The sequence below is a fragment of the Mustela lutreola genome, chromosome 9 (genome assembly GCF_030435805.1).
Source record: "Mustela lutreola isolate mMusLut2 chromosome 9, mMusLut2.pri, whole genome shotgun sequence".
Lineage (NCBI taxonomy): Eukaryota > Metazoa > Chordata > Mammalia > Carnivora > Mustelidae > Mustela > Mustela lutreola.
In genome coordinates, this window is record NC_081298.1 from 138,436,935 (window position 1) to 138,463,890 (window position 26,956).

The 26,956-nt window shown below is 35.0% G+C and overlaps 1 protein-coding gene across 1 annotated transcript in view; it reads left to right on the forward strand.

Moving 5' to 3' along the window:
• The window catches only part of ROCK2 (Rho associated coiled-coil containing protein kinase 2), a 144,433-nt gene that overhangs the window by 53,473 nt on the left and 64,004 nt on the right, over positions 1 to 26,956 (forward strand). The window contains exons 2-4 of the mRNA XM_059132632.1: positions 7,987 to 8,068; positions 9,028 to 9,128; positions 25,591 to 25,728. Of these exons, the coding sequence (XP_058988615.1) occupies positions 7,987 to 8,068; positions 9,028 to 9,128; positions 25,591 to 25,728 (321 nt within the window). The remainder of the gene's footprint in view (positions 1 to 7,986; positions 8,069 to 9,027; positions 9,129 to 25,590; positions 25,729 to 26,956) is intronic.

Consider the following 26,956-nt stretch of genomic DNA (forward strand, 5'->3'; position numbering starts at 1 on the left):
GGGGGCGCCTTTGTGGCTCAGATGGTTAAGCGTACTGCCTTCAGCTCAGGTCATGATCCCGCAATTCCCAGGATCAAGTCTGGTATACTAGCTCCGAGGAGAGACTGCTTCTCCCTCTGACCTTCTCCCCTCTCATGCTCTCTCTTACTCTCTCTTTCTCTCAAATAAATAAATAAAATCTTAAAAGAAAAAAAAAAGATGTGCTGATAGGTTTAGATGTTAGAGTCAAATATAAAACACTTTTAAGTCTGCATCTTTTGAATTCTGTAATCCCTAAATGCAAAGTATGTATTTATGTGGTATTGAAAATAGTGGAAATAATAACAACTAACCTTCATTGAGTGATTGCTCGATCGTATGGATAGGGTCTGTTTGGGGATGAAACTGAAATTTTAACTTCCCAACTTGTGGAAATGATCTTCTGTATTTAGGTTCTTGGTGGGTGGAAATCATATGGGTAAACTTCTAGTTATGAAATGAAAGATATGATTCTGTTGGTTTAATTACCTAAACAACTGGCTGGAAACAGGTTTGGAGGACTGTTGTTTTTCTCTGACTGTAAATGTGACCAAGTTGTTTTACCTTTTAGTAAAAACGTACTAGTTAACAAAACTTTATGTTTTACTTTCAAAATTTGAAGAATGCTGGAATAGCTCTATTGTTAGAGTGGCTTATCTCTTTTCCTCTCTGTCTAGACATAAATCCACAAAGATATAATAAATGTAGCTTTGTGTTGTTGGCCACTATCATCTCCAAAGTCCCTATTTACTATTATTATTATTACTATTGGTAGCAGTATTAATATTTTCTTGGTGTAATTGTTACCTTGAATGAGCAGGAGTTTTTTGGGGATGGGGGAAGGAGAGTCCCAAAGTCTATATATGATACTTAATTTTATAAGTTATAGATATGCAAAATATTTTTTAAGTCTGGTTGTTTACAGTCAGTATTAGAATAGCAACTCTGACTTTATCTGCTAGTAGTTTTTCAGCTGAATCCCAGTATTAAGTAGGAATAGGATTCAGCCAGATGACATATTAACTATTCTGATAATGGGGAGGTATAGTTACTGATTTTCTCTTTAATTTTAATTTTATTTAATCTTATTTTAAGTTACTGATTTTCTTTTTTATTCTACAGGGAGCAGTAAAATACTGTGTATGCCTTGAGGAGGAGAACCTTGTTTTTAAAAGAAATGATAACAATTATTGATTTATAAACCAAAATATAGTTATACAATTTGATGTTAATTTTATTCATGTGTTTCTGAACAATATACTACATATTATGAATAGTACTTTGATTCATATCTTCCCATTGACTTAATATTTTTGGCAGGAAAAATTTAGAACCTAGGTAAAATTTAAAAATACTAATAATTACTTAAAGCAGATTAAATCCAATCCCAACCCTGCTATTTTCTAACTGCAACTCTGAGAAATTACGTTCTCCAAGCTTAATTTCTTCAGTTAAAAAAATGATGTTAATAACACCTACTTCTACAATCAATGTGGCGAATTCAGTGAATTACATGAGGTGATATTATGGAAGGTGTTTGACACAGTGTCTGTTATGGCTGTCTGTATTATTATCAACATAGGGCACTCTCACCATTGTACTGTTTTAACTCTGTACTTAATTTTTTTACTAATTGTTTTTTAAAACTTTAATGAAATCAACTATGTGATTCTTTGCACATTCTTTTAAAATTAAAGTATGTTGTAGTTTGTGAGCGTCTCATAGAGATTTCAGTCTTTTAGCACCAGGACTGGGGCCAGGCTGAGGCCTGTGAGGCACTTGCCATAGGCACAAAACTTAAGGGGCTGCCAAAACCCCACCATGATCAAGATAAACAATATTTTATCCCAATACTTAGTAAATGCAGAAAACCATGATGAACAAAATATAAAAATCAAAATATTAAATAAAGGTAGGAACTGGGGGAATGCTGTGCTAAGAGCTCTTTACCTGGCTTCCAAGATAACACAAATCTTGATTTTTTTTTTTCTTTCCTTACTGATTCCTTCTTAGTCCTCTGTTCTTCTCAATCTCATAATATTGGTATATCCCAGGACTCAGTTCCTTGATCCTTTTTCACGTGTCTGTACTTACTCCTTTAGTGATCTTACTCAGTTTTATAGTTTCAAGTATTTCCATTTGCTGACAACTCATAATTCTATACAATTTTCAGCTATGGGTTATGTTGTGCTGCCTTTAACAATTGGAATTCCTAGAATAGTGTCTCCATCGTTTTACTTACCACTTCAGACAATCCAGGTTGGTGAAGTCTTTCCAGACTTTTTCCTTTTTTGGGAGGTGAAGGAGAGGAATGCATTTTTTTGGGACATTTTAAAAACAGATATTTAGCAGCAATATATAGTGACAGTGAAAACAAGTCCAGTACTTCATTCTTTCTTGACAATTAAAATTTAAAAGGCTCTTCATTCAGGAAAAGTTAGAAAAATAGGAAATTACATATGTATTTTCCACCATGATAGTTATAATGGGAGAAGTTGGGTGTTGGCTTGTACCCATTTATTCTGGAAGACAGTATTATAATGCGCTGTTTGCCTTCCTTTGATGCTGACTCTTCACTTATAGACAACCATGGTCCAGTATTGGAGCTGATTCACGTTTATCAGCCAGTTATATTAGAGATGTAACTGGGCAACCTCTGGGAGCTTAGCCTCAAGACTTGATTGTCAGCTATATCTGACATACCTAGTTAGGCAGTTTTGTATAAAACTTGGGCTTTTTCAGTCTCTTTTAAGGGCTGGGATTTTTATTTCAGCTAGTGTTTTCCCAGTGATCAGTCTGGTTTTGGCCCTCTTACCACATTTTGGCCCTTTTCATTCTCAGTCATTGGTTTTACTATTCCCTGCCCTGAAATCCTCTGGATGTTTGTGCCTTTGGCTCCTATTCATTATTTAGCATTTTTCTCTCTGGTCCTTGAATATTTTGTGGTGCTGGTGTTTTGTTTTGTTATAGCACTTTTAAATGTTCTCTTTAAAAAAAATTTTTATGGGCACCTGGGTGGCTCAGTCTGTTAAGCGGCTGACTCTTGATTTCAACTCAGGTCATGATCTCAGGGTTGTGAGAGCTGAGCCTGGTGTTGGGCTCTATGCTGGGCATGGAGCTGCTTAGGATTCTCTCTCTCTCCCTCTCCCTTTGTCCCTTCCCCCAGTTGATGCCCCCTCCCCAAACAAACCAAAGCAAAACTCTTAAATGTTATCCTATGATTTCTATGCTTTTGGAAGTGATGAAAGGGACAAATAATTTTCTTAATTGCTTTGAAGTTTTGGTAGTTTGGAATTCTTTTTAAAATTTCTTTATCTCAGCTAGTAGCACTTTTTAAGAAGAGAATCAGAGTTGAAATCACAGACGCTGAAAAAAAAAATCTTACTACCTAAGGTTTATGTAAAACTACGTAACAAGGAAGGCCATAGACATAGATAGGCTTTCAGTTATTTCCTGAGCTAACCCAGCGACTGGATCTCAGTATTAATTTTTGTACTGAAAATACTGGTGTCTAAAAAAAAAAAAAATTGTTTCTTAATAAGTGATACTAACTAGGATACATTTCAAATGTGAAAATTTATAAATATAAAACTTCATGTGTAAATGTAAGTTTATAAGTATATATTACTCCCTACATTTTCTTCAAATATAAATTTTTAGCAGATTATAGTATCATTCAGAAATACTATATAAAAATAAAACAATGTACAAATGAGGTAGTATTTGATCTTTAAAAAATGGCTTAAAAAACAAAATGAAATTATTGATTAGTTGAATACTTGCTGTAATGTTAGAACTGCTGAGAAAGCTCTCTGACTCTACACTGATGGGGGATGTTATAGGAAAAATTTATAAACTATTTCAGGATTTTCTTCTCAACTGTTTAATCTTTACATAATCCCATCTTTTTATGATAACTTGTGGAGAGGATGTGGGGTAAGTGAGGATTTAATCATTTTTTAAAAATTTTTTTAAAAAATATTTTTTATTTGCTTATTTTGAGAGAGAGAGAGACAGAGTGAGAGAGAGCATGAGAGGGAGGTCAGAGGGAGAAGCAGACTCCCCATGGAGCTGGGAGCCCGATGTGGGACCGGATCCCAGGGCTCTGGGACCATGACCTGAGCCAAAGACAGTTGCCCAACCAACTGAGCCACCCAGGCGCCCGGATTTAATCATTTTACTAATGTGAAGCTAGAAGCATGTACTAATGTGAAGCAAGTTCTTTTTTCCAAAGGATTTTTTTCTTCGTAATGTGTAGATGGAGATTTTAATGTAGTTACTTTTAACATATCTGTATGAAGTGTTGATATTCCATTTGAAAAGTCTCTGAACGAGAGGAAGATACTTATTCTTGTAGTAGAAGCTTTTGCCTTGTCAATTAAAATTTTTCTTCTTGTGAAGGTTAATGGAGGTATAGAAAAAGTCTTTCCAAATAAATGTACCTTTCTTTGACTTAAAGTCATTAATTATATATATAATCTAAAAATATAAGTCATTCAGATTTTACATTTTAAACTTAGTAAAATAGCAAAATTATACCAAAGAGTTACAGCAATAATTTGGCACTTAATAGCCTACTATGCTAAAATGCTGGAATCCTTAAAAAGCAGTTCGACTGCCCTAGAGAGGGGAGTTTTGGGTATGTGTGAGATCTCAAAATGTGAAAGTTACAATCTTAACTTCACTAGAAATTGGATATTTACTACTTTTTTTTTAGTGTTTTTTTTCTTTCAGTTTGAGAATCAAGATTGCGTTTCTGATTTTCCCCCTTCTCAGATCCCTAAAAGGCATCTTTATTGCTGTTTTATTTTAAAAAGCCTTCAGCTTTTTAAGCTCCCTGTTTTCTCTTCCAGGCTCTGGTCAGTGTTAGTCTGGTCGTTGAGACTAGGGGGATGAGTTATATATATATGGGACCTTTAGTGTTGGGTAGTATTTGATATGTCATTTCCTAGTAGCATGACCTTGGAAAAGTCAAAGTTACTTAATTTAAGTCTTAGTTTATTTTTAGAGTGAAGAATATTTCTTCATGCCCTCTTCAGAGTTACTTGGAGATGAAACAGTATATGCAGTAATGTTTTAGAAATACTGTTACCTTCACAAGCGTATCCTTTGAATAAAGACTTTTTTCTTACTATTTTTTTTCACCCCCAGCAAATTATATGTAGGTACTTTTTCTTATTTTGATTATAAATTTAATGTGTGCTTATTGTAGAAAGTATGAAAAATATAGGAAACTTTAAAAAATAGTAATCTGAATAATGCATCATCCAATTTTTATGTTTTTAAGGGAAATTTAGTTTTGAGGCTGAGTTCCCTGAGGGGAAGAATACTTAGGGTCATATTTATTGTTAGATTTTTAAAAAAGATTTTATTTATTTATTTGACAGAGAGAGAGAGAGAGATCACACCGTAGGCAGAGAGGCAGGCAGAGAGAAGGGGAAACCAGGCTCCCTGCTGAGCAGAGAGCCCGATGCGGGGTTCGATCCCAGGGCCCTGAGATCATGACCTGAGCCAAAGGCAGAGGCTTAACCAACTGAGCCTCCGAGGTGCCCATATTTTTGGATTTTTCTCTTCTTTGTGTGCATTAGGCAAAAAAATAATGCTTGTCGAGTGAATGGGAATTTTCTTAGTGTGGGTGAATTTTTTAAATTAAATTTTAGGTGTATAGCTTTATAATTTGACATCTGTATACAGATGTTACCCTTCTGGTAACCACTAGTCTGCTCTCTGTATCTGCAAGTTTGTTTTTGTTCTGTTTTGTTCATTTGTTCATTTTTTAAAAAAGATTCCATATGTAAGTGGAATCCATAGGGTATTTGTCTTTCTCCATCTGACTTATTTCACTTAATATAATATCCTCAAAGTCCATCCATGTTATTGCAAATGGCAAAATTTCATTCATTTTTATGGCTGAGTAGCATTCTATTATATATATACTATCTTTTTTATCCATATACCTATTGGAGGCCACTTGGTTATTTCTGTATCTTGTCTATTGCAGATAATTGTGCAGTTAGCTTAGGGTGCATGTATCTTTTCAGATAGGTGTTTTCATATTCTTCGCATCAATATCCAGAAGTGGGATATCTGTTTCACATTGTAGTTGTATTCTTAATTTTTTGAGGAATCTCCATATTGTTTTCCAGTGTGGCTCTGCCAATTTACAATCCCATCAGAAGTGTGAGAGGGTTCCTTTTTCACCACATCCTCTCCGACATGTTATTTCTTGTCTTTGATATTAGCTATTCTAATAGGTATTAGGTGATGTTTCATTTTGGTTATGATTTGCATTTCCCTAATTATTAGTAATGTTCATCTTTTTACGTACCTTTTGGCCATCTGTATGTCTTCTTTGGAGAAATGTTTCTTCAGATCCTCTACCCATTTTTTAAATCAAGTTTTTGGGTTTTTTAGTTGTTGAGTTGTATGATTTCTTTAATTATTTTAGGATAATAACCCCTTATTAGATATGTGGTTGGCTGACCTTCTCCTATTCGGTAGGTTTTCTTTGCTGTGTAGAAGCTTTTTGGTTTGCTGTAGTCCCATTTGTTAATTTTTGTTTTTCATTCCTTGTCTACAAAGATGTTACTAAGACCTATGTTAAGAAGCTTACCACCTGTGTTTTCTTCTAGGAATTTTATGGTTTTCAGGTCTTATATTCAAGTCTTTAATCCATTTTGAGGTAATTTTTGTGTATGGTGTACGATAGTGGTTTTGTTTCATTACTTTGCCATTGAGCTACCCTGTTTTCCCAATACCGTTTATTGAAGAGACTGTCCTTTCTCCATTATAGGTTCTTCCTCCTTTGTCAGAGATTAAGTATCCATATATATGTTAGTTTATTTCTGGGCTTTCAATCTGTTCTGTTGCTCTGTGTGTCTGTTTTTGTACCAATACCATACTGTTTTGATTACTGTAGCTTTGTAGTCTAGTTTGAAATCTGGGTGCATGGTGTCTCCAGCTTTGTTGTTTTTTCTCAAGATTGCTTTGCCTCTTTGGTACCTTTTGTGGTTCCATACAAATTTTACAGTTATTTGTTATAGTTCTCTGAAGTATGCCATTGGAATTTTGATAGGTATTCCTTTGAATCTGCAGATTGGTTGGCTGGTATGAACATTTCAACAATGTTAACTCCTTTAATCCTTAAGTAGAGAATATCTTCCCATTTATTTGTTTCTTCAGTTTCTTTCATGACTGTCTTAAGAGTTTTCAGTGTGCAAGCCTTTCATCTTGGTTAAATTTATTCCTAGGCGTTTTTTTCTTTTTGATGCATTGTAAATGGGATTATTTTTTTTAGTCTGTATTCGTTAAAGTCAGAAACTTGGTGAAATTTTCCTGGACATTTGAAGAGAGAGAGGAAGACATCTGACTAGCAAAAATAATAGAGGATACATATTTTCTTTTTAAGATTTTATATTTAAATAATCTTTATACCCTGTGTGGGGCTCAAACCCATAACCCTGGGATCGAGAGTCCTATATTCTACCAACTGAGCCAGCCAGGCACCCCAGGGGATGCATATTTTAAGATGACATTTTTCTAGGGGCAGGTGAGTAACTCAGTCTTTGGTTAAGCATTCTTGACTTCTGATTTTGGCTCAGGTCAAGATCTCAGGTTGTGAGATTGAGCCTGGCCTCTGACTCTGTGCTGGGTATGAAGCCTGCTTAAGATTCTCTGTCCCTCTTCTTCTGCCTCTCCCCACCTCTCCAAAGAAATAAACAAATAAAGACCTACATACAAAAATGCCATTTTTCTATTGGCTAAAATAACAAATGAAAACATGATAGGATCATTCTTCTTCTAGCAGAAGTTAGCAAACAAGTTAGGGCTGTTATACGGAGCCACTGGGCAATTTCATATCAAAATGGATTGATAGCAAGAATAGCTTATAACAAAAATTTAAGACTTTTTTTAATATTTGGAAATTGTAACAACTTTCTTTTTCCTTTTCTATTTTCTGTTAAACAGGATGGCTTAAATTCCTTGGTCCTTGATTTGGATTTTCCTGCCTTGAGGAAAAACAAGAATATAGATAATTTTTTAAATAGATGTGAGTAAACTTTATATTTGATCCTATCACTATACTTTTGATGAGATTTATATTACAGTTTATACATTGTTAACCTTAAATATTTTTTAGTTTGCTATTTGGTTTGTTTTTAAATTACAAGGATTTTTTATTTTCAAAGCAAAACTGCAGAACTAGTTGCAGTTTGTAAAGTAGGTAAAGTTCAAGATTTTGTATAAATTATTAAGACTAATGATTTCAGGATAGGTTATTTATGGCAGTTCAAAGAGCACTTTTAAATTAATATTACCAATATTAAGACTTAGGTTTACATTACCCAGGAGACTTAATGAGCTTTATGTTTGTATAAATGTAGACATTTCAGTCTAGCTAATGAAAGATAATGTGATAAAAATTGTTGTATATGCAATAACTTAATATTTGCCAGTATTGATGTTGCAGTGAAGGTGTAAATGAAGTTGAATTCTAAGGACAGATTCTCAAAAATAATTCAGTATTTAGTAAGCAACACAGTGAGCTTTTTAAGTTGGAATTGTCAGAGACTGGTCTGTTTTCATAATTAAACAATCTTGACTAGTTACCATATCTATCATATGTGATTACTACCATTCAGAGAAGTAGGCTACTAAGTTTATTACTAAGATTAGCCTTGCAGGTAATGTCATAGCAGCTCTTTGCCATGATTCACAATGCGCTCTAGGACTATGTGGGTCATCACTGTTCAGCAACAGAGTCAGAAATGAAATAGCTTCACTGCTGCTTTTTGGTAGTTAGTAATGTTTGTTTTATATGTGTTAATAAACTGTAGAGTTTTGGTTCTTTGATGTAAAGTTAGTATGTATCTTACATTTTAAAATAGTAACCTTTGAAAACTGACAGATTTAGCTAAAAACTGAATATAGTTTCTTGAACTAAAAATATGCTTACAAATATAGAATTATTTAAAAGTATTGCTTATAAATATGATCTTTTAATTACAGATGAGAAAATTGTGAAGAAAATCAGAGGGCTACAGATGAAGGCAGAAGACTATGATGTTGTGAAAGTTATTGGAAGGGGTGCTTTTGGTGAAGTGCAGCTGGTAAGAATGTGTTGTTCTGTTCTGTTCTTTTATTTTTAAAGCGGGGTTTTGTACGATATCAGTAGCCTCTGAGTAGATCTTATTTTTATGCCCGGCCATGCCAGAATTAGTTTTGTGAGCTCGGTCAAGTTATTCCGTCTCAGAGAATCTGAGTGTCTTCATCTGTAGAACGTGGCGCTGGTAAACGGTAACCCCAGTTGCTTCCAGTGCTGAAACCCTGAGATTTAGAATATGTTAGACCAGCTTGATTTCACACATTACCTACTAGCAGCTAATATTCCACAAGAACTGTTGTGTTTTTATTTAATATGTTAAGACTAATAACATTTTTCTTTAATTAGCTGAGATTTATTTAGATATATTAGAAACCCAACAAGACTTTTTAAAAAAAGATTTAATTTATTTATTTGACAGAGAGAGAGAGTGACAATGAGAGAGGGGACACAAGCAGGGGGAGTGGGAGAGGGAGAAGCAGTCTCTCTGCAGAGCAGGGAGCCCATGCGGACTTGATCCCAGGCCCCTAATCTGAGTCAAAGGCAGACACTTAATGACTGAGCCACCCAACAAAGGTGCCCCCAACAAAGACTTTTTTTTTTTTTTAAAGATTTTATTTATTTATTTGACAGAGATCACAAGTAGGCAGAGAGGCAGGCAGAGAGAGAGGAGGAAGCAGGCCCGATGCAGGGCTTGATCCCAGGACCCGGGATCATGACTTGAGCCGAAGGCAGACGCTTTAACCCACTGAGCCACCTAGGCGCCCCACAAAGACATTTTAATTTGAAATTTATCTTTGCAGGCAAAAGTGATACCAACCGGAAATATTATAAATGTTTGTAATCAACATTGCACTTACATATTAATTAGGAACTGTAATGATATTCCTGTTTTCATCACTTGAGTATGAAACTCCGCTTTTTTATGCTTACAAATTATTGTCTTTGGTCAAATTATGGGGTCAGATTCTGTTTTTCACTCCAACAGTGTTCTACTCTTTTTGATGGAGCTTGAGAAAAGGACTGCTCACTGTGTGTCAGCACGGCTTCTCTGGGAACAAGTCATGACAGACTAACTTATCTTTGTCATCTCTTTCATTTCTTCTTTCTTTAATAGGTTTATTGAACTTACAGATCAGAGTAGTGTAATAGGTGTGATATACATCTGTTAGATATTTGAAAAAGTCTGTTAGGGGAGTCTGGGTGGCTTAGTGGGTTAAAGCCTCTGCCTTTGGGTTATTAGGTCATGATCCCAGGGTCCTGGGATCGAGCCCCGCATCGGGCTCTCTGCTCAGCAGGGAGCCTGCTTCCAAGCACTTCCTCTCTCTGTCTGCCTCTCTGCTTACTTGTGATCTCTGTCTGTCAAATAAATAAACAAAATCCTAAAAAAAAAAAAAAGAAAGAAAAGCTCTGATATACATAAGAGGATATGGAAAAATGTCAATGAACAAGGATATGAGTTAGGCAGCATTATAACTAATAGCTGTTTCTGAGGAGGCTGAGGAAGGCATAAGTGGTGCCTTGGACAGAGATCCCCAGGGATCTGTTTGTTCTCTCTTCTTCTCTTCAGGGTTTTATTAATGAGGCATTTATTGTATGGAGGCAATGGTGACATGTTGAATAATTTTACTAAGGAGTTAAAACTGAAGTATGACAATGCTTTCAGATGAGAAGCCAAAATCCAGAAGTTGGGAAGGTTGTTGGCCAGATAGAAGTGAAATTTAACCAGAATAAAAACCTATACTTAGATGTGAAGAACTCAAGGAGTAGATTCCTTAACAGTAATTATGAATCAAAGAACAGTTTTCCTTGAATGTAAACCAAGCAAGAATCATTGGTGATGTGGCTGCCCAAAATACTAAAGAAAGTTTGGATTGTTTTGATACAGGTTTTTTCTATTTTGAGATGATTGGGCCATACTCCATCATTTATTCATTCTAGATGCTCTGTTACCCTGTTTTAAAGAGCACATCAATAGAGAGTACTCAAGGGATGAAATGCTCAGGGACTTGCAACAATGCCATATGAGGTGTGGTGGAGGGAATTGAGAAGTTAACTTGGAGATCTGAGGAGGGGGCTGCCTTTGAAAGTAATGCGGGTTTTGTTTATTTTGTTTTTAGTCAGTGAAAGTGGTGAAGTTTTGGCTATTAGAATTCCCATGGGGCAAGGGTCAGAGATTAGATTTTGAGTTATGGGAGGTCTTGTAAGATAGGGAAAATATAAAGTAATTGAATCCTACTTCTGCCCTGGTCTAACTCAAAGAGTTATTTATTAAAAAATAAATAAGCCTAGTTATAGTGTTCCCTAAGTGTTCACCACTGTTACTATAGCCTATTTGATACAAAGATTCATACTATAAGTATGTAGAGTAAATACATTGTTTCTTCACACTGAGGAATCAGTGTAGATAAAGAGGAAAGACTAGAATTTGGAGTTTTGTTTTTGGAAGGAAATATGACAGATCCTGACTTGTCATGTTTTTATAGCAATGTAGTCAATTGCTCTGTTTTGGGTGAATTTGATCATTTAACTTCATTACATTCAAGAAAGGAAAAGAAAAGGCTTCTGTTATTGTTAATTTTCCACTACAAATTTTATTTTGTCCACAAAACATTCAGAAACAAAGTCACATGTTTTTAAAAATGAAAAATATTTTAACATTGCTTTAGTCTGATGACCTGATGCAAGAACTTGGAACATGTGTGTTTTGGCTTTACCTCTTGGTTCTATTGGTGGGAACTTTTTTTTGGGGGGGGGGGGAGATAAAACACTATATATATATTTTTTTAATTTAAAAAATTTTTTTTATTAACATATAAGGTATTTTTTGCCCCAGGGGTACAGGTCTGTGAATCATCAGGCTGACACAGTTCATAGCACTCTTGGTGGAACTTTTTAAAAGAAGCATGAGATTAAAAAGGAAAAGTTCCGAGTTCTTCCATATTCTTTTAAAGTTGCTTTGTATGTTGTAGATAAATTGGTTTGACAGATCTGTAGGCAGTGTTCCACATTTGGCACATCTTTATGATTATGTTTTTCTAGTCCTCTGAAGAAAGTTTTTCATAGGTGCAGATTTGTCTTAACTTGTAAATACTTTTTTGGTCAAGTTAAAAATACATTACCACAGAGGGCCCACCAGTCAGTTTCTTTTTTCTTTTTAAAGATTGTATTTATTTGACCTAGAGAGACAGAGAGTTAACACAAGCAGGGAGAGTGGGAGAGGGAGAAGCAGGCTTCCTGCTGAGCAGGGAGATTGATACAGGGCTCAGTCCCAGGACCCTGGGATCATGACCTGAGCCAAAGGCAGACGCTTAACAACTGAGCCACCCAGGAGCCCTCAGTAGTCAGTTTCTAAAAGGAAATTCTTGTTGTGAAAGTAACTTTGGATGTCACAGTAGCTATACCACAGTGTTTAAGAGCTAGAGTCAGACTACCTGCAGTTGGATTCTAACTCTCTGACGAGCTGTCAGTGCAGACAAGTTACTTAATCACTCCGTGCCTCAGTTTCTTATCTGTTAAATGAAGATAACAATAACAATTATACCCCATAGAGTTACTGGGAGAATTAAATGTAACTAAATTTGGAACAGTTCTTGGAATACAGTAAGTGCTTAGTAAATGTTAGCAGTTCATTTGCACACATAAAATGGTTCATTTATCCATCCATCAATGAATATTTAATTAGGATCTGTTATGTTTCAGGGGCTGTGCTAGCTTCTTAAAGATACAATAGCATAGCTTTGATTTTTCTGCAAGTGGTAGTTTTGTGGAGGAGTTTTACTTTAAACAAATAAAGTATTTTTCAAATTATGATAAATACTGTGAAGGAAAAGTTCTGGATCCTGTGAGAGAAAAATGGAGGGTTGTGCTTAATTTAGGTGTGGATGTTAGGAAAGCCTCACTGTAAGAAAATGACATTGGAGTTATGATCACATGAAAAAGAGGGAACTGAACTGGACAGGAGTAAAAAAACAGAAGAAATAGCATGGGAAAATGTCAGAAGTTAGGAAAGTGCCAAGTCGTTAAGTTTATTTGGGTGTAGATTTCCTCACCTGAAAAAGGCATTTTCTCACAGATTGAAAAGTCTTATAATTCAAGGAGGGCAAAATTGTTTGTCTTGTTGTCCTTTTTTCCTATCTACAGAGGTGATGTACATTTATGTTTTTATATCATGAAAAGTCTGTGACATGGATGATTTCATCTGATATCACTTTTGGTTTTGGATTCTACTTTTTGGATTATTTATCACATCTCATTTTTATGGAAAATAATATTGTTTAGTATATTGATTAAGAGCGGTACTTTGGAGGAATAGTCAGTCAACTACTTCTGTTTCCATTCTACTGTATATAGGTTTCTTGTCATCAAAACTTTAATTTCCTTATCTTGGAGTAGCATTAATAATAGAATTTAAGATTTTTTTGTGAGGATTAAATTGGACTGTGCTTATGTGGTACTTACTGGGATCTGGCACATTATAGATATTAAGTAAATATTACCTGTTGTCACTCTTGTCAGTTTCTGTGCATTTTTGAATTTAAATGTTTTAATTTTAAATAAATAATAATAAGTCTTGCTCTGACATATATATATATGTATATATATATATATATATATATAGGTTCGCTAGAGCCACCATAACAAAATACCACCAGCTGTGGCTTAACCAATAGAAATTAATTTTCTCATAGTTCTGGAGGCTACAGTTTCAACATCAAGGTGTTGGCAGGTTACATTTCTCCTAAGGCCTCTCTCCTTGGCCTGTGGATGGCCACCTTCTGTTGTGTCCTGACGCAGTCTTTCCTCTGTGCTTGTATGTGCCTGGTGTGTCACTCTGTGTGTCCTAATTGCCTGTTCTTAGAAGTACACCAGTCACCTAATAGCCTCATGTTAACTTAATTACCCCTTTGATGTCCCTGTCTCCAAATAAAGTCATATTCTGAGGTACTGGAGGTTAGGGTTTTATAATGTAACAGGGGCCGGGGGTAGTGTGCAGCATGTAGCACATAGTCATCCCATAATAGTGTGTATGTATGTTGGGATGAGCTTTTCAGTGAGATTACTTTTTTGAACAGATATGCATGCATACTTTGTTCATTTTTTATATTTGTTTATTTATTTACCTTGCACATAATCTTTTCTTTGAAAAACAAAGTTACAAATTCTAGCCTTGCAAGTGTCTTCTTAAGGTAGATATTTAGTTTGTTTAATGTCTGGTACCATTATAAGCATTAACAGTGTATTGTATAGGTAAACTACTCAGACAAGTTACCTGCATTCATAGAGCTTTTATTTTGAACTGCCTGCTATTAAAGTTTCAAAAAGAAATTGTGGTTTAGGTTCTAAAAATAGAGTTCTAAGTTAACTATCTAAAACATAGTGCAGAATGTCTTAGAAATTACCTAATTATGATTCTTAGTTTGGAGGAGATGCATTAAAAAAAAAAGATTTCATGGTTAATAGTGGAAATATGATTAGCATTTTTGTTTTTGAAGTTATATCTTCTTATTTTGGAGTTTGGTTTTGTGATGTTGCCTACTCTTTTTTTCTTAACAAGAGTGTTCATTAGGGGCACCTCGGTGGCTCAGTTAGGTGTCTGACTCTTAATCTCAGCTCAGGTCTTTTCAGGGTCATCAGTTCAAGCCCTGTGTTGGGCTTCATGCTGGAAAAAAAAGAAAGAGAGAAAAGGAAGGAAACAAAAGAAAAGAAAAAAGTGTTCATTACATTTCATGGTGATTGTTTCATTTAAAACTAAAGAAATTAATATATGAATGCATTCTCACTCTTAGAGGTCTAAGTTGCTTAGAATTAGGTAGAATAAAGTGTGGAAATCTCCTTTTCTCATGTCTTTATTTCATTGTCAAGCATAAAGGTAACTAGCCTTTTGGTATCCTTTTAGTATTTGATAATTGGAAACATTTGGGAACTGTTAACAAAACTAAGGCCAAATTATTTTAAGTGGACATTTATATTTTATTGTAATTATTTTCTTTCTAGGAGTTTCAAAAATTGCATCAATGCCAATTAGTCTCCCTTAAAAATAAAAATTATTTTATTTATACAACAGATATGTTCATAGTAGAATAAGAAAGTAAGCCATCATTATACTTTTTTAAAATTCCTGATTGTCCCACTACTCTTATTACTTTGATGTATAGTTTTCTGACTTCTAAACGTATGTGTAATGTATTAGTGTCTTCTGTGTATTAAGGGATCATATTATATAGTGGTTTTGTAATTTGTGGGTTTTTTATGTAACATTAAGTAATAACACACACTTTAGAGCAGTTACAGTATTATAGGCAGGCTTCTAAGCAACTTCTGTGTAGTAACCAGTCTTCACAGCACTCCTTTAGATAGATGGTATTACTGTCATGCCCATTTGATAGATGGGCAAGTTCGTTTAGGTAGGATGAACAACCTGCCAAAGCTCACAGAACCACTAAGTGGTTGAACGGAGACTTGAATCCAGATAGAGGACTCCATAGTTGATTTTCTTTGTTGTATGGTCATAATCATTTTTCTGTGCCAATGAATACAGACTTTGTATGTTACCTTATTGCCTTCCTGGGGTTTCATTCTCCTCTTACTCTGCCTCTTACTAGTATTCAGTTCTTCTTTTCTTGAAACACCACTCTTTCCTATGTTTCTAGTTCTTCTTTCTTAATTTCCTTAGTGGTTCATTCTCCATCTGACTTCTACTAAATATCACAGTTCCAAAGGCTAGGCTCTTGTTTCTTTGATCTGCATTCTCTCCTAAGGTGCACTCTACTATTCCTGTGACTTTAAATATAATCTACATGATGTCAAGGCTCAGATTCATAGTTGCTGCTCAGAATTTTCTAGTTTGCTCTCTAAACATGATGGCTTATTTGGCATCTCCATTAAGATGTGTCACGTCTAAAATATGTGAAATTAGAATGTTTGATTCCTTCTCTAACTCACCCACGAATTTGTAACACATCTTAATAAATACATGGCTCCACTATCACCCCTGTTGCTCATGCCAAAAAATTAGAAATCATTGATTTCTCTTTTATTCATTTCTTAAATTTAATTTTTCAGTAAGTCCTGTTCATAACAGTTCTCCAGTCTATTTTTTGGTGTTCACTGCCAACCACCGTCATCCAAGACACCCTTTTCTTCCCAGTAGGGTATTGAGCATCTCCTTTGTATTTTACTTTGTTTTCCACTTCTGCTAACAATGTTTCACCATTGGACTGTTGATTTTGGATTGGCAGGTACTGATGGAGAAACTATCAAAACCATGCTTGTTTAATCTGTAATTCATGCCATCTAGGCTCAGGTGGACCCACATTTACTGTTTCACTGACTGTTTTCCCCATACTTCATATTCTTGTATTTTCATGTATCGATACTGTCCCCTTTTGGGTATGGGTAGATAGTAGAATTAACTAGGGGCTTTTCTAACATGTTTTCTGTTTTCCTTATTTCCCCACTGTCTGTGTCTTAGTATATGTAAAGGATAGGAAGTACAGATCTATCTGCCTAATAGAAACTGCAGCCAATTTGAACTTTTTAAAATATATTCATGGCTCCCTTAACTACTACGTGAAGCACGAAGTCTTCATCCTGGCCTTCTAGCCCCCCCCCCCTTTTTTAAAAGATACTATTTATTTATTTGACAGAGATCACAAGTAGGCAGAGAGAGAGGAAGGGAAGCAGGCTCCCTGCCATGCAGAGAGCCTGATGTGGGGCTCAGTCCCAGGACCCTGAGCCGAAGGCAGAAGCTTTAACGCACTGAGCCACCCAGGCGCCCTTAGGCCCTTTTTAAAGATGTCACCAATTTTATCTTTTATGCTATTCATTCTGGGCAGGCTACTTATTTCAGAGCATGCTCTTTGTTTTCTTGTCTGTTTCTTCAATCATGTTTCACTTTCTTTCTCTCTGTTCATTTTTTTATTCTTTTTTTAAAATTTCTTTTCAGTGTACCAGAATTCATTGTTCTCTCTGTTCATTTTAAAAGAAAACTTTTCTCCTGTTACTCTCCTTCGTACCTGTTATTTGAGTGTGATCTTTCCTCTTCATGTTTTAATTTAATAATTTTATGTAATTTACCATATTATGCCTTGTACTGTAGTTTATATGATATTTCTTTGAATCCTTTTATATTGTAAATTTTTTAAGAGTAGGAGCCCTGTCTTTAGAAAGCTTTTGGCATTTCCATCAGGGGTTGGTAGCTGCTTATCTGAAAATAGTTGGCCAGATCTGAGGAGATTATCCTCAGCGAAGTGAAAAGTTTAGGAGGAGTATCTGTAGAGCTGCAAGGAGAAAGGGAGAGTCTTCACTCTAGTGATTTGTCAGTTCCAACTGTGGACATTGGTAAATGATGTATGTGTGTGTGGTCAGATCATATCCGTGATTGGATTTTTCTTGTCTTTTTATATCTTGTACAACACAGAACCTGAAACAGAAACTTTTCATTCAAGTGAATGGATTGTGATTCCTTGTGATCCCTGGGCTCAGATGCTTTCTGGGATCCAGTATTAAAGAGATAGAGGCTCTGTGACAGGACTTGAGGCAGATGTGAGATAAGGATCCCCCCCCCCCCTTGCTTTTAATTTAATTGGTTTAAATTAAGCTTTTAAAGTAGAGTCAGTCAGAAGGAAAGAGTATAGGGGAAATGATTTTCTAACGCTTGTCATGTCAACTCAAATTTTTAATTCCTTTTTTGGAGTAAAACAGGCTCTTCGCTGGTTACAAAGTTATTTCTGAGTCGCGGGAATTATCTCCTTCCCTCCATGCTTTTGTAATTCCTGTATTCCTTCATTCAGTCTTGGCTGCCATAACCAGACATTTTTAGTGAAAACCTTAGCAGCACACACTAACTGCTTTAGTCTGTCAATCTGGGTCTTATAAAAATAATCAATTGTAATTTTTGAAATTAAAAGCCAATTTTGAAAATCTCAAATAGGACATTTTGGTTAGAATGTTTTTTGAAAGCTTTTTGTCCACAAATGTTCTATGAAATCTAGGTCTATTTTAAGATTTTCCAAGCAAGTCTTATCTCTAGCTACATTAGGGTTGTTTCATTTATTTAAAAAAGTTTTTTTTAAGAGATACATATTTGCTATATAAAATACAAATAAGCAAATGTAAGAACAGAGAAATCACCCAGAATTCTGTTATTTGAGATAAAACCACTCTTAGCTCTTTGACCCTTTTTTGGTGTTTATATTTATATATATGGGGGAGGGAATATCATTTAGAGACTAGGAGCAACTTTTTTTGTCTGTCACATACTCAGCCTAGTGACATAGGGGAAACACATATAAAGGTTTGTGATAGAATGAATTAAGTTCTATTTGTCTGTGGTGGTATTAGCTGACACTTTCATTGAGTACATTTTGTGTGCTAAGTATTTATATTCATAGTCTCATTTTACCCTTGCAGCAGTTCTGTGAGATTCTGACATAGATGAGGTCCTGAAACTTAGAGGGGTAAAGTAAGTTGGCCCCGTAGTTCATAAATAGGATATTTGCAAAGGTTTGTTGACATCTAAATCTGTGCTTTTAAGCAGTACTCTGTACAGTGTAGTAATGAATAGCTCCTGTATCTGACTGTTTATCCATCCATATTGAATAGAGGAGGAGGAACAAAGGGGAGTGTACAGAGATGCTGAGGGAGATTATAATAGAATCATTCAGAAAGAGACATCCTCAGAAGGAAGATCAATGGAAACAGCTTTTCTAAAGTCACAGCGCTTTATTGTAGTACTTTGTAATACTAGTGCTAATGACTTTTAAAAGTATGAGATAGATGTTTGGCATGAATACAGCTGTTGCCTCTTAATGTTTGTTCTATAGATCAGGTCAAAGACTACAGGCTGGTGGTTTCTGACTCTTGTATTAGGAGCCAGTTAAGTGTCCTATCCCAATAGTTTACATGAAATTTGGGCTTCATTAAATAGAGCATCTAGGCAAAATAGTCTTTATTTATTAAAAATTTTATTCCCTCATATAGACATAGCTATAATTTTGTTGAATTTGTTGAATTGGATATTTAGCATTTTGCTAACCACAAGGCAGTCCCACAAATGAAAATTTATACTCTGCCTAAAGGAGCTTATGAAGCAGATATATATATAACTAATTATAATATTAGATTGTTGTAAGTGCTGTGGAAGCATAGACAGAGAGTAATGTTGCATAAAGAATCAGCAGAAGTAAAGTGAACAAGCATGTTTTTCATGTTCAAAGATTTATACTTATGCTGTATGACTTTTTGTGTATTTGAATGGTCTTTTTGTTCTAGGTTTGTTTTTATTTTAGTTAATTCAGATATAAAAGATTAAAAATAGGGGTGCCTGGGTAGCTCAGTTGGTTAAGCATCTGGCTTTTGATTTTCGTTCAGGGTCATGAGTTCAAGGCCCATGTCAGGCTCTGTGCTGGGTGTGGAGCCTGCTTTGAGATTTTCTCTCTCCCTCTCCCCTCCTCCAGTCACACGCTCTCTCTCTCTCTCAAAAAAAAAAAAAAAAAAAAAAAAAAAAGTAAGTATTTTACTATTTTCTATCAACTAACAAACATCTTTTAGTTTCTTTTCATAGTTGTGCTTTACAGGATTTTTAGAACTTGCCATGGTATGAGTCAAGGATAAATAATATTACAGTGTAAAGTAATTGACTGTCTCTTAGTGTTTTGTGGATTGCTTTTCTGATGAAACTAGGAAACATTCAAAATCTGATTTGTTTTTAGAATAAATGAAGATTTGAAGAGTGGCAAAAAATAGAGAAGTAGTACCTTAGCAACCTCTTTCTAATAATATTTTAAACATTTAACAGCTGGAATGAGCATTTGTTTTGAGCTAATTTGCTAATTCAATACAAATCAATTAAAAATCTGGTCTGTTTGTTGTGGAAAGGATTTCTCATTTCTGATGAGGATCCTTTATCTCCTAATCCCCTGCCTACCATCCATATTTTCATACTGCTTTCACATGTGTTTATTTTCGTGTTCTATAATGTCTGTAAATAAAAGGAATTGTTATTCCAGTTTAGTAATTTAATATAGAAGATAGATATAATCTGTGACCCTCATCATAACTTTGACCGTTTGCATATAGAATTCTTTTTATGTAAAACTAAGTCATATCAAAATACTTGAAGTTTTAAATGTAAAATATCTTAAAATGAGAAGTTATGTAACTTACTAATATATTAACATTTGTAATTGTGACTTGATTAGCCAGTTTTTCTTGGGGGCCGTATTTTTTTTATATCCATAGTGATATTTTGATTACTTATTATATTAAACACTGAGATTAAACACTGGGAGCAATGTTAAAATTTCCAACTGAAATTATGGATTTGTCTTTCTATTTTTAGTTCTGTCATTTTTTGACTCATGAACAAAAGCTCATTTATTAAATACATACATATTTAGGATTTTGAATTATACTCCTTTTATCTGAATTTAACCCCCTTTTTCTTTGCTTTGAAGTCTTCTTTATCTGTTAATAATATTGCTCTGTCAGTTTTCTTATCCTTGTTGTTTGTGTGGTACATCTTTTTCTGTCCTTTTATTTTCAATCTGTTTGGTCTTATTTAAAATATATGAGATTAAGTTTTGCTTTTTTAATCAATTCTGATAATTTCTGCCTATGAGTTGGAGTGTTTAGTTTATTATATTTATATTTAGTCTATATATATATAGTATTTTTATACCGTTTAATTGCTTTTCAAGCCCTGGAGTCTCTCATTTTCATTTTTTCGTTTTTCTTTTTATTCTTTAGATTGTTCTGTCTTCAGGTTCACAGACTTCTCTTCTGTCTCCATTCTTTATTAAGCCCTTCTAATGAATTTTTCATTTTTGTTGTTTTTCAGTTAAATTCTGGTTTCTTTTTTACAGTTTGTATTTCTCTGATATTTTCCCCTATTCACTCATTGTGACTACATTTTCCTTTTTTTCTTTAACTTATTTTCCTTCAGTTGTTCGAACATATTTGTAAGAGATATTTAAAGTATTTGTTAGTTAAGTTCAGTGTTTTTGGGGTTTTCTTTTGACTCCTTTTTTCTTGATGATGATTCACACTTCCCTTTTGTGCCTGTTAAGTAATTTTTACTTTAATTTACTCATTTTTTAAATGCCTATTTTTTTCCCCTAGCATTTATTTATTTGACAGAGCACAAGCAGGGGCAGTGGCAGGGGGAAAGGGAGAAGCAGGCTCCCTGCCGAGCAGGGAGCCCAATGTGGTGCTCCATCCCAGGACTCTAGGATCGTGACTTGAGCCGAAGGCAGACACTTAATCAACTGAGACACCCATGTGGCCCACTAAGTAATTTTTTAAAAATATGTACTGGTCCTTACAGATATAGGATAGAGATATTTTGTTAGTTTGTTACTTTTTGTTGATGTGTTGATTTTCATTCTAATAATCTGTCCAATTACCTGATGATCACCCTTAATTTGTGCACACTGAAATTTATACTTTGTGCAAAAAGACCAAGTTGTTTCCCAAGTCCTTTTAACTGGTAAGACTGAACCTCCAAACTCTGCTCCCCTTTTGATCTTTTAGGGATTGGCATTACTAGGTATTGTTAGGTAGTGTTGGAGTACCTCTTGCTTTAGGACTTGGTTCTTTCTCCTAAGCTGTCTCACCTGAATGCCTAGGAAAGAGCAAGTTTTCCCCATTCTTGTTTGGCTGGAAATTGATTGTTCTTCTAATGTTATTTAACCTCCAGTGTCTCTGTTTTGTTATCAACCCCTGCTCCCTGATAAACTTTGGATACTTCACTTTGGATAAATGGTACTTCTAGAGACCTTTTGCATAGCTCCTTATATTCCTGTTTCCTGCCCAGCATAATACAGTGGCCTCATTTGTCTTGAACACTGATCTCTGCCTTCTCAGTTCAGCAGCCACTGTACTTAGCTTATATGATCCACTTGTGTGCTGGTTCGGATATTGCCTTCAAGTAGAGTGTCTGGGCAATTATGGGGCTGACTTGGTGAGTTTTTCTCTTCTCAGGGATTATAGTCTTGTGTTGCCTAATTTACCAAGCCTGAAAACTGTTGCTTCATATGTTTTGCCGTTTTGATTGTAGTTTACAGTGTGAGGTCTGGATGGAATCAGTTACTGTATCATAGCCAAAGATGCATGATTTGGAGTATGTATCTTTATTGTTTTATGCTAGACCTTTTTTCTGTCTTTCTGAGTGATTTATTCAAGTGCATTCAAATAAAATTCTTACCTAAGATTTGTTAGGAAGAAAAATCTATTAAAAAGGTACAGCATTGTATGATTTTTCTAGGATTTGGTAGCATTTTATACAGTTTCTAATCTGTAAAATATGATGGTTCTTATATATCTTCTCTGGGGAGGACATGAGCATTCCTTTGGTTTATCTTATTTTCATCAATATAAGTACTGATTCTAAATGTGGACAATACTTGATGGGAGATAACTAGAAATTTACTGTTGTATTTTTCTTAAAACTGCAAGTTAATATCTTGGTCAGTGATCAAATAAAAATTTCTTTTTCACAGATATTAATTCATTCATCAAATATTTAGTATCTATTTTAATTGGCAGTGCTGGCATTGTATTTGACACTGAGGATATAATGGAGAATGAAATAGGCATGGGTAATCCCTAACTTTGTTGAACTTACATTCTAATGGGGGAGACAGACACATACAAGGAAACAACATAAAAAAAATCGCAAGTTATGGTATCGACTAGGAACAAAACACATGGAGTTCTGAGATAGAGAACAATGAGTTCCTCACTCCTTTGAGTTTGTATTTCAGCTGAATGAAGGAACAAGTCTCTGGGGAGGAGGTGAAGTCAGAGACTGTGATGGCTTTTCTATTACCTTCCCAGTACCTGTAAAGATCTTGAGGAAAGGTTTATTAGAGGGACTAAAAGAAGGTGTTAAATATGATTGAAATATGAACAAGGGAAAGAAAATGATGAGATTTAGATTGGGAGGGTGGTTGTAGGCTAGATCAGTTAGAGCTCTGTAGATTTTCGTCAGGAGCTCAGTGTCCTCTTTTTTCATCCAGCCCTCAGTAGGATGACCATATAATTTGTTGTACAAATAATGACATACTTCTTAGTGAGAAGGAGCAGTCACTGCTTGGGAGACTCTGCTGACCAATGTAGTCTGGCACTATTCTGGGGAAATCATCCTAATTCTGACTATACTTATGTAGAAATGGCATAGATAAGTGGTTACTAGCATGGGTTCTGGATGCAGACTACTATACCTTCATTTTAATTTTTTTAAGAAGGATTTTATTTATCTGTTTGTATGAGAGAGAGAGAAAGAGAGAGCGAGTGCACAGGGAAGAGCAGAGGGAAAGGGAGAGGGAGAGAGAATCTCACACAGACTCTGCACTGAGCGAGCACAGAGCCTGACATGGGGCTCAATCTTACGACCCTGAGATCATGACCTGAGCTGAAACCCAAGAGTCTGACATAACCAGCTGCGCCACCCAGGTACCTCAGACTACTGTACCTTTAAATCTTGATTTCTACTCATTGTATAATCCTCAGCAAGTTAATTTCTCTGTGCCTCAAATTTCTCATTTGTAACATGACGAAGTAATATCTCATTAGGATTGTTATGAAGATTAAATAATACATTTATGAAAATACACTGTGCCTGGCATATAGTAAGCACCCACTCAGTAAATTCATTCTTTTTTTTTTTTTTCAGATTTTATTTATTTGAGAGACAGAGATCACAAGTAGGCAGAGAGGCAGGCGGTTGTGTGTGTGGGGGAAACAGGCTGCCCGCTGAGCAGAGAGCCCGATGTGGGGCTCAATCCCAGGACCCCAAGATCACAACCTGAGCCAAAGGCAGAGACTTAACCCACTGAGCCACCCAGGCACCCCAGTAAATTCATTCTTTTATCAAATACTTATTTGCTTAAATAAATACTTTTTTATATAATATATGATATATATCTTATATAGATATATTTTATTATGTGCCAGGCATTTTACTAAGCACTGTGGATTAAGCAGTGAAATCCTTGCTTTCATTGGGCTTAATTTCTAGTGCAAGACCAAATAAAATAAAAATAAAAAAGAAGCTGTAAAGTGGTAGTAAGTGCAATGGATCAAAAGCAGGAAAGAAAGAATGGAATAGGCATGGGCAGCAGAGGGTGGCTGTAAATTGAAAAATCGAAGTAGCTTGATCAGAGTAGGCCTCATTTAGAAGGTAACATCTGAGCAGGGATCTGAAGGAAGTGAGGGCTTGGCTGATTCCAGGCACAGAGAGTAACACATACAGAGATGAAATGAGAAACCACTGGGGTTTTAAAACAGGAGTGACAGGAAATGGTTTATGTTTTTGAAGGATGACCCTACTGTGGGTGGGTGAGAGTGACAGGGAAGCCAGGTTAGGTTATCGTAGGTAATGGACAGAAAAAATTTAGACTAGGCTGTTCTCAGTGGAGATAGTTAGAGGTGATTAGATTCTGAAACTGTTTTAAGGTAGAACTGAAATGATTTGCTGGGGAGTTTGATGAGCTGTGTGAGAGAAAAAGAGGAGCCGTAGACTTTTAGCCAGAGCAACTAACCGGAAGGATGAAGAAGCCATTTACTAAAATGGGGAAGACTGTAGGAGGAATAAATTCGGGGTGAAGATTTGGAGTTCATTTTTTTTGAACTCCTGTTAGATACCCACGTATAAATGCTAGCTGTCAGTATTTACTATTAATTATTCAGCAAACGTTAACAGTTAAAATCGTTAGGTATTTGTTGGCTCTGTGGTAGCGTTTGCTATCATATTTTTAGGATTAAAATGATGGTCCAAAAAAAAGATACTGTTTTTGCCCTTGTGGAAGTTACATTCTAATAAGGAAGATAAGAGTTGACCAAATAGGGAAGCCTGGGTGGCTCAGTTGGTTCAGTGGTGTCTGCCATTGGCTCAGGTTGAGTCCTCTGTTGGGCTCCTTGTTCAGCCTGGAGGTGGCTTGTGCATGTGCGTGCTTTTTCTCTCGGACAAATAAATAAATAAAATCTTTTAAAAAAAAGAATTGATCAAATAATCATATTGTTGGTAGTTTTTTTTTCTTAACATAAAAAAACCATTTAAGTAGGATACTTTGAAAGAAATAAAGATGACTTAACAAAATCACATATCTCTTCATATCTGAATTTATTAGGTTGTGTTCAGATAGCGATACATGTACATACCTTGAAAGTTTCTCATTTAACAATATCTTGTTCTTAAAATTGGTTAGCTTAAATAACATTAAGGAATGAAGCTTTATGAATTCATGGAACCTAGCATTTAAAGGTATTGTGTATTTCATGAAATTTTTAGGCTGTTGGGAATTTCTTCTTCTTTTTTCCCATTAAAAGTGTAATGCTTTTAAAACTTTTTATTAGTTAGCTAAAGATCATCTTGTTTTATAACTGAAGTCTTTAATAATAGAATTATAATATGACCTGTTGTTCACCTTTCACAAAATTATTTTTGTGTTTTAAAAAATCTACAGGTTCGTCATAAGGCATCACAGAAAGTTTATGCTATGAAGCTTCTTAGCAAGTTCGAAATGATAAAAAGATCTGATTCTGCTTTTTTCTGGGAAGAGAGAGATATTATGGCCTTTGCCAACAGTCCGTGGGTGGTTCAGGTAAGCAAACAGACTTTCGTAAGTTCATTTTCCTTTTGTTGTAAGTGCTTATTATTTCTAGGATATGATTTTGTATGCTAAAAATTCTGTATCTTACTCACATAGTAACAGTACAGTCCTTTTTAATAAGGTCAGATTCAGTATGCTTGTTTAATGTTCCTAAATAGTATGTCATATAGATATGACATGTAATAACTTAAATTGGTGTATGAAAGCAATTATTATTTGCAATTTTTAAAAAAATTCCTTTATGAATGATTAGATTGGTTACCAGAATGCCATTATGCCCTGCCTACACTCTCATGATTTATATAATAGGAACAATAATCAGCCTGTCTCCAAAAAACCAAAACTTCTCCTCTGGTCCTTTATATATTACCTACAATATAAGACAGTATTGTGCTTCCTAATTGAGCCTCTTACTTGACTGTAAACTAAGGAATTTGTGGTTGTATTTTGCCTCCTTTTCAATTTTATCCCTCATTAACTTTGCTTCTCTAAAGATGTTTTTATACTAAAAACCTAATTCTCCAGACATTTTTGAACAAGTATCATGAGTGAGATTAGGTAAGTACCTATGCATGTTCAGGATGCTTAAATGATTTGGGAGATTTATACTTTGCTTGTGGAAGGCAATTTGCAGGTACAAAATACACCGCATGGATGGCTATGTAATTTAAAAGCTCATTATTACTACTTTTTTAATGATGTGGAGCCCCAATTCTCTTTCTCTCTACTTACCTTTTTTATTGTAGCTAGTGAATAGAAATTCTGATATGTGTAGCTAAAACTAAAATTTTTGTAGCAAATTATATATTCTGATAATGTAAGGAATGATGGTAATAAATTATTCCACTTTTAGCTTTAAATTTCTTTCATAGCAACAGAATCATTGCCATTTCTAGTTTATCAGTTCATAAATGGGTGTCTTTGATCTTTAATTCTGCAAAGTGGATGTTTTTAAAGTGTTCATTGAGATAAAGAGTTAATGGATCCGTGGAAACCAGTCAACAGTGAAACATTGTAAATTGAAAAAGTAATACTATAATTCTGTTAATTTATTAAGGATTTCAAAATGGTGGTATTCTAGTTAAGTCATTCCTCCACCACCTCCTCCCCAGTCTTTCTTTTTTTATTATAGTGACTGGAGTAATTCTATAAAGAAAATATTCCCCCATTTACTATTTGGTTACCCAGTAGTATAATTCACAGAGGAAGGACAGGATAA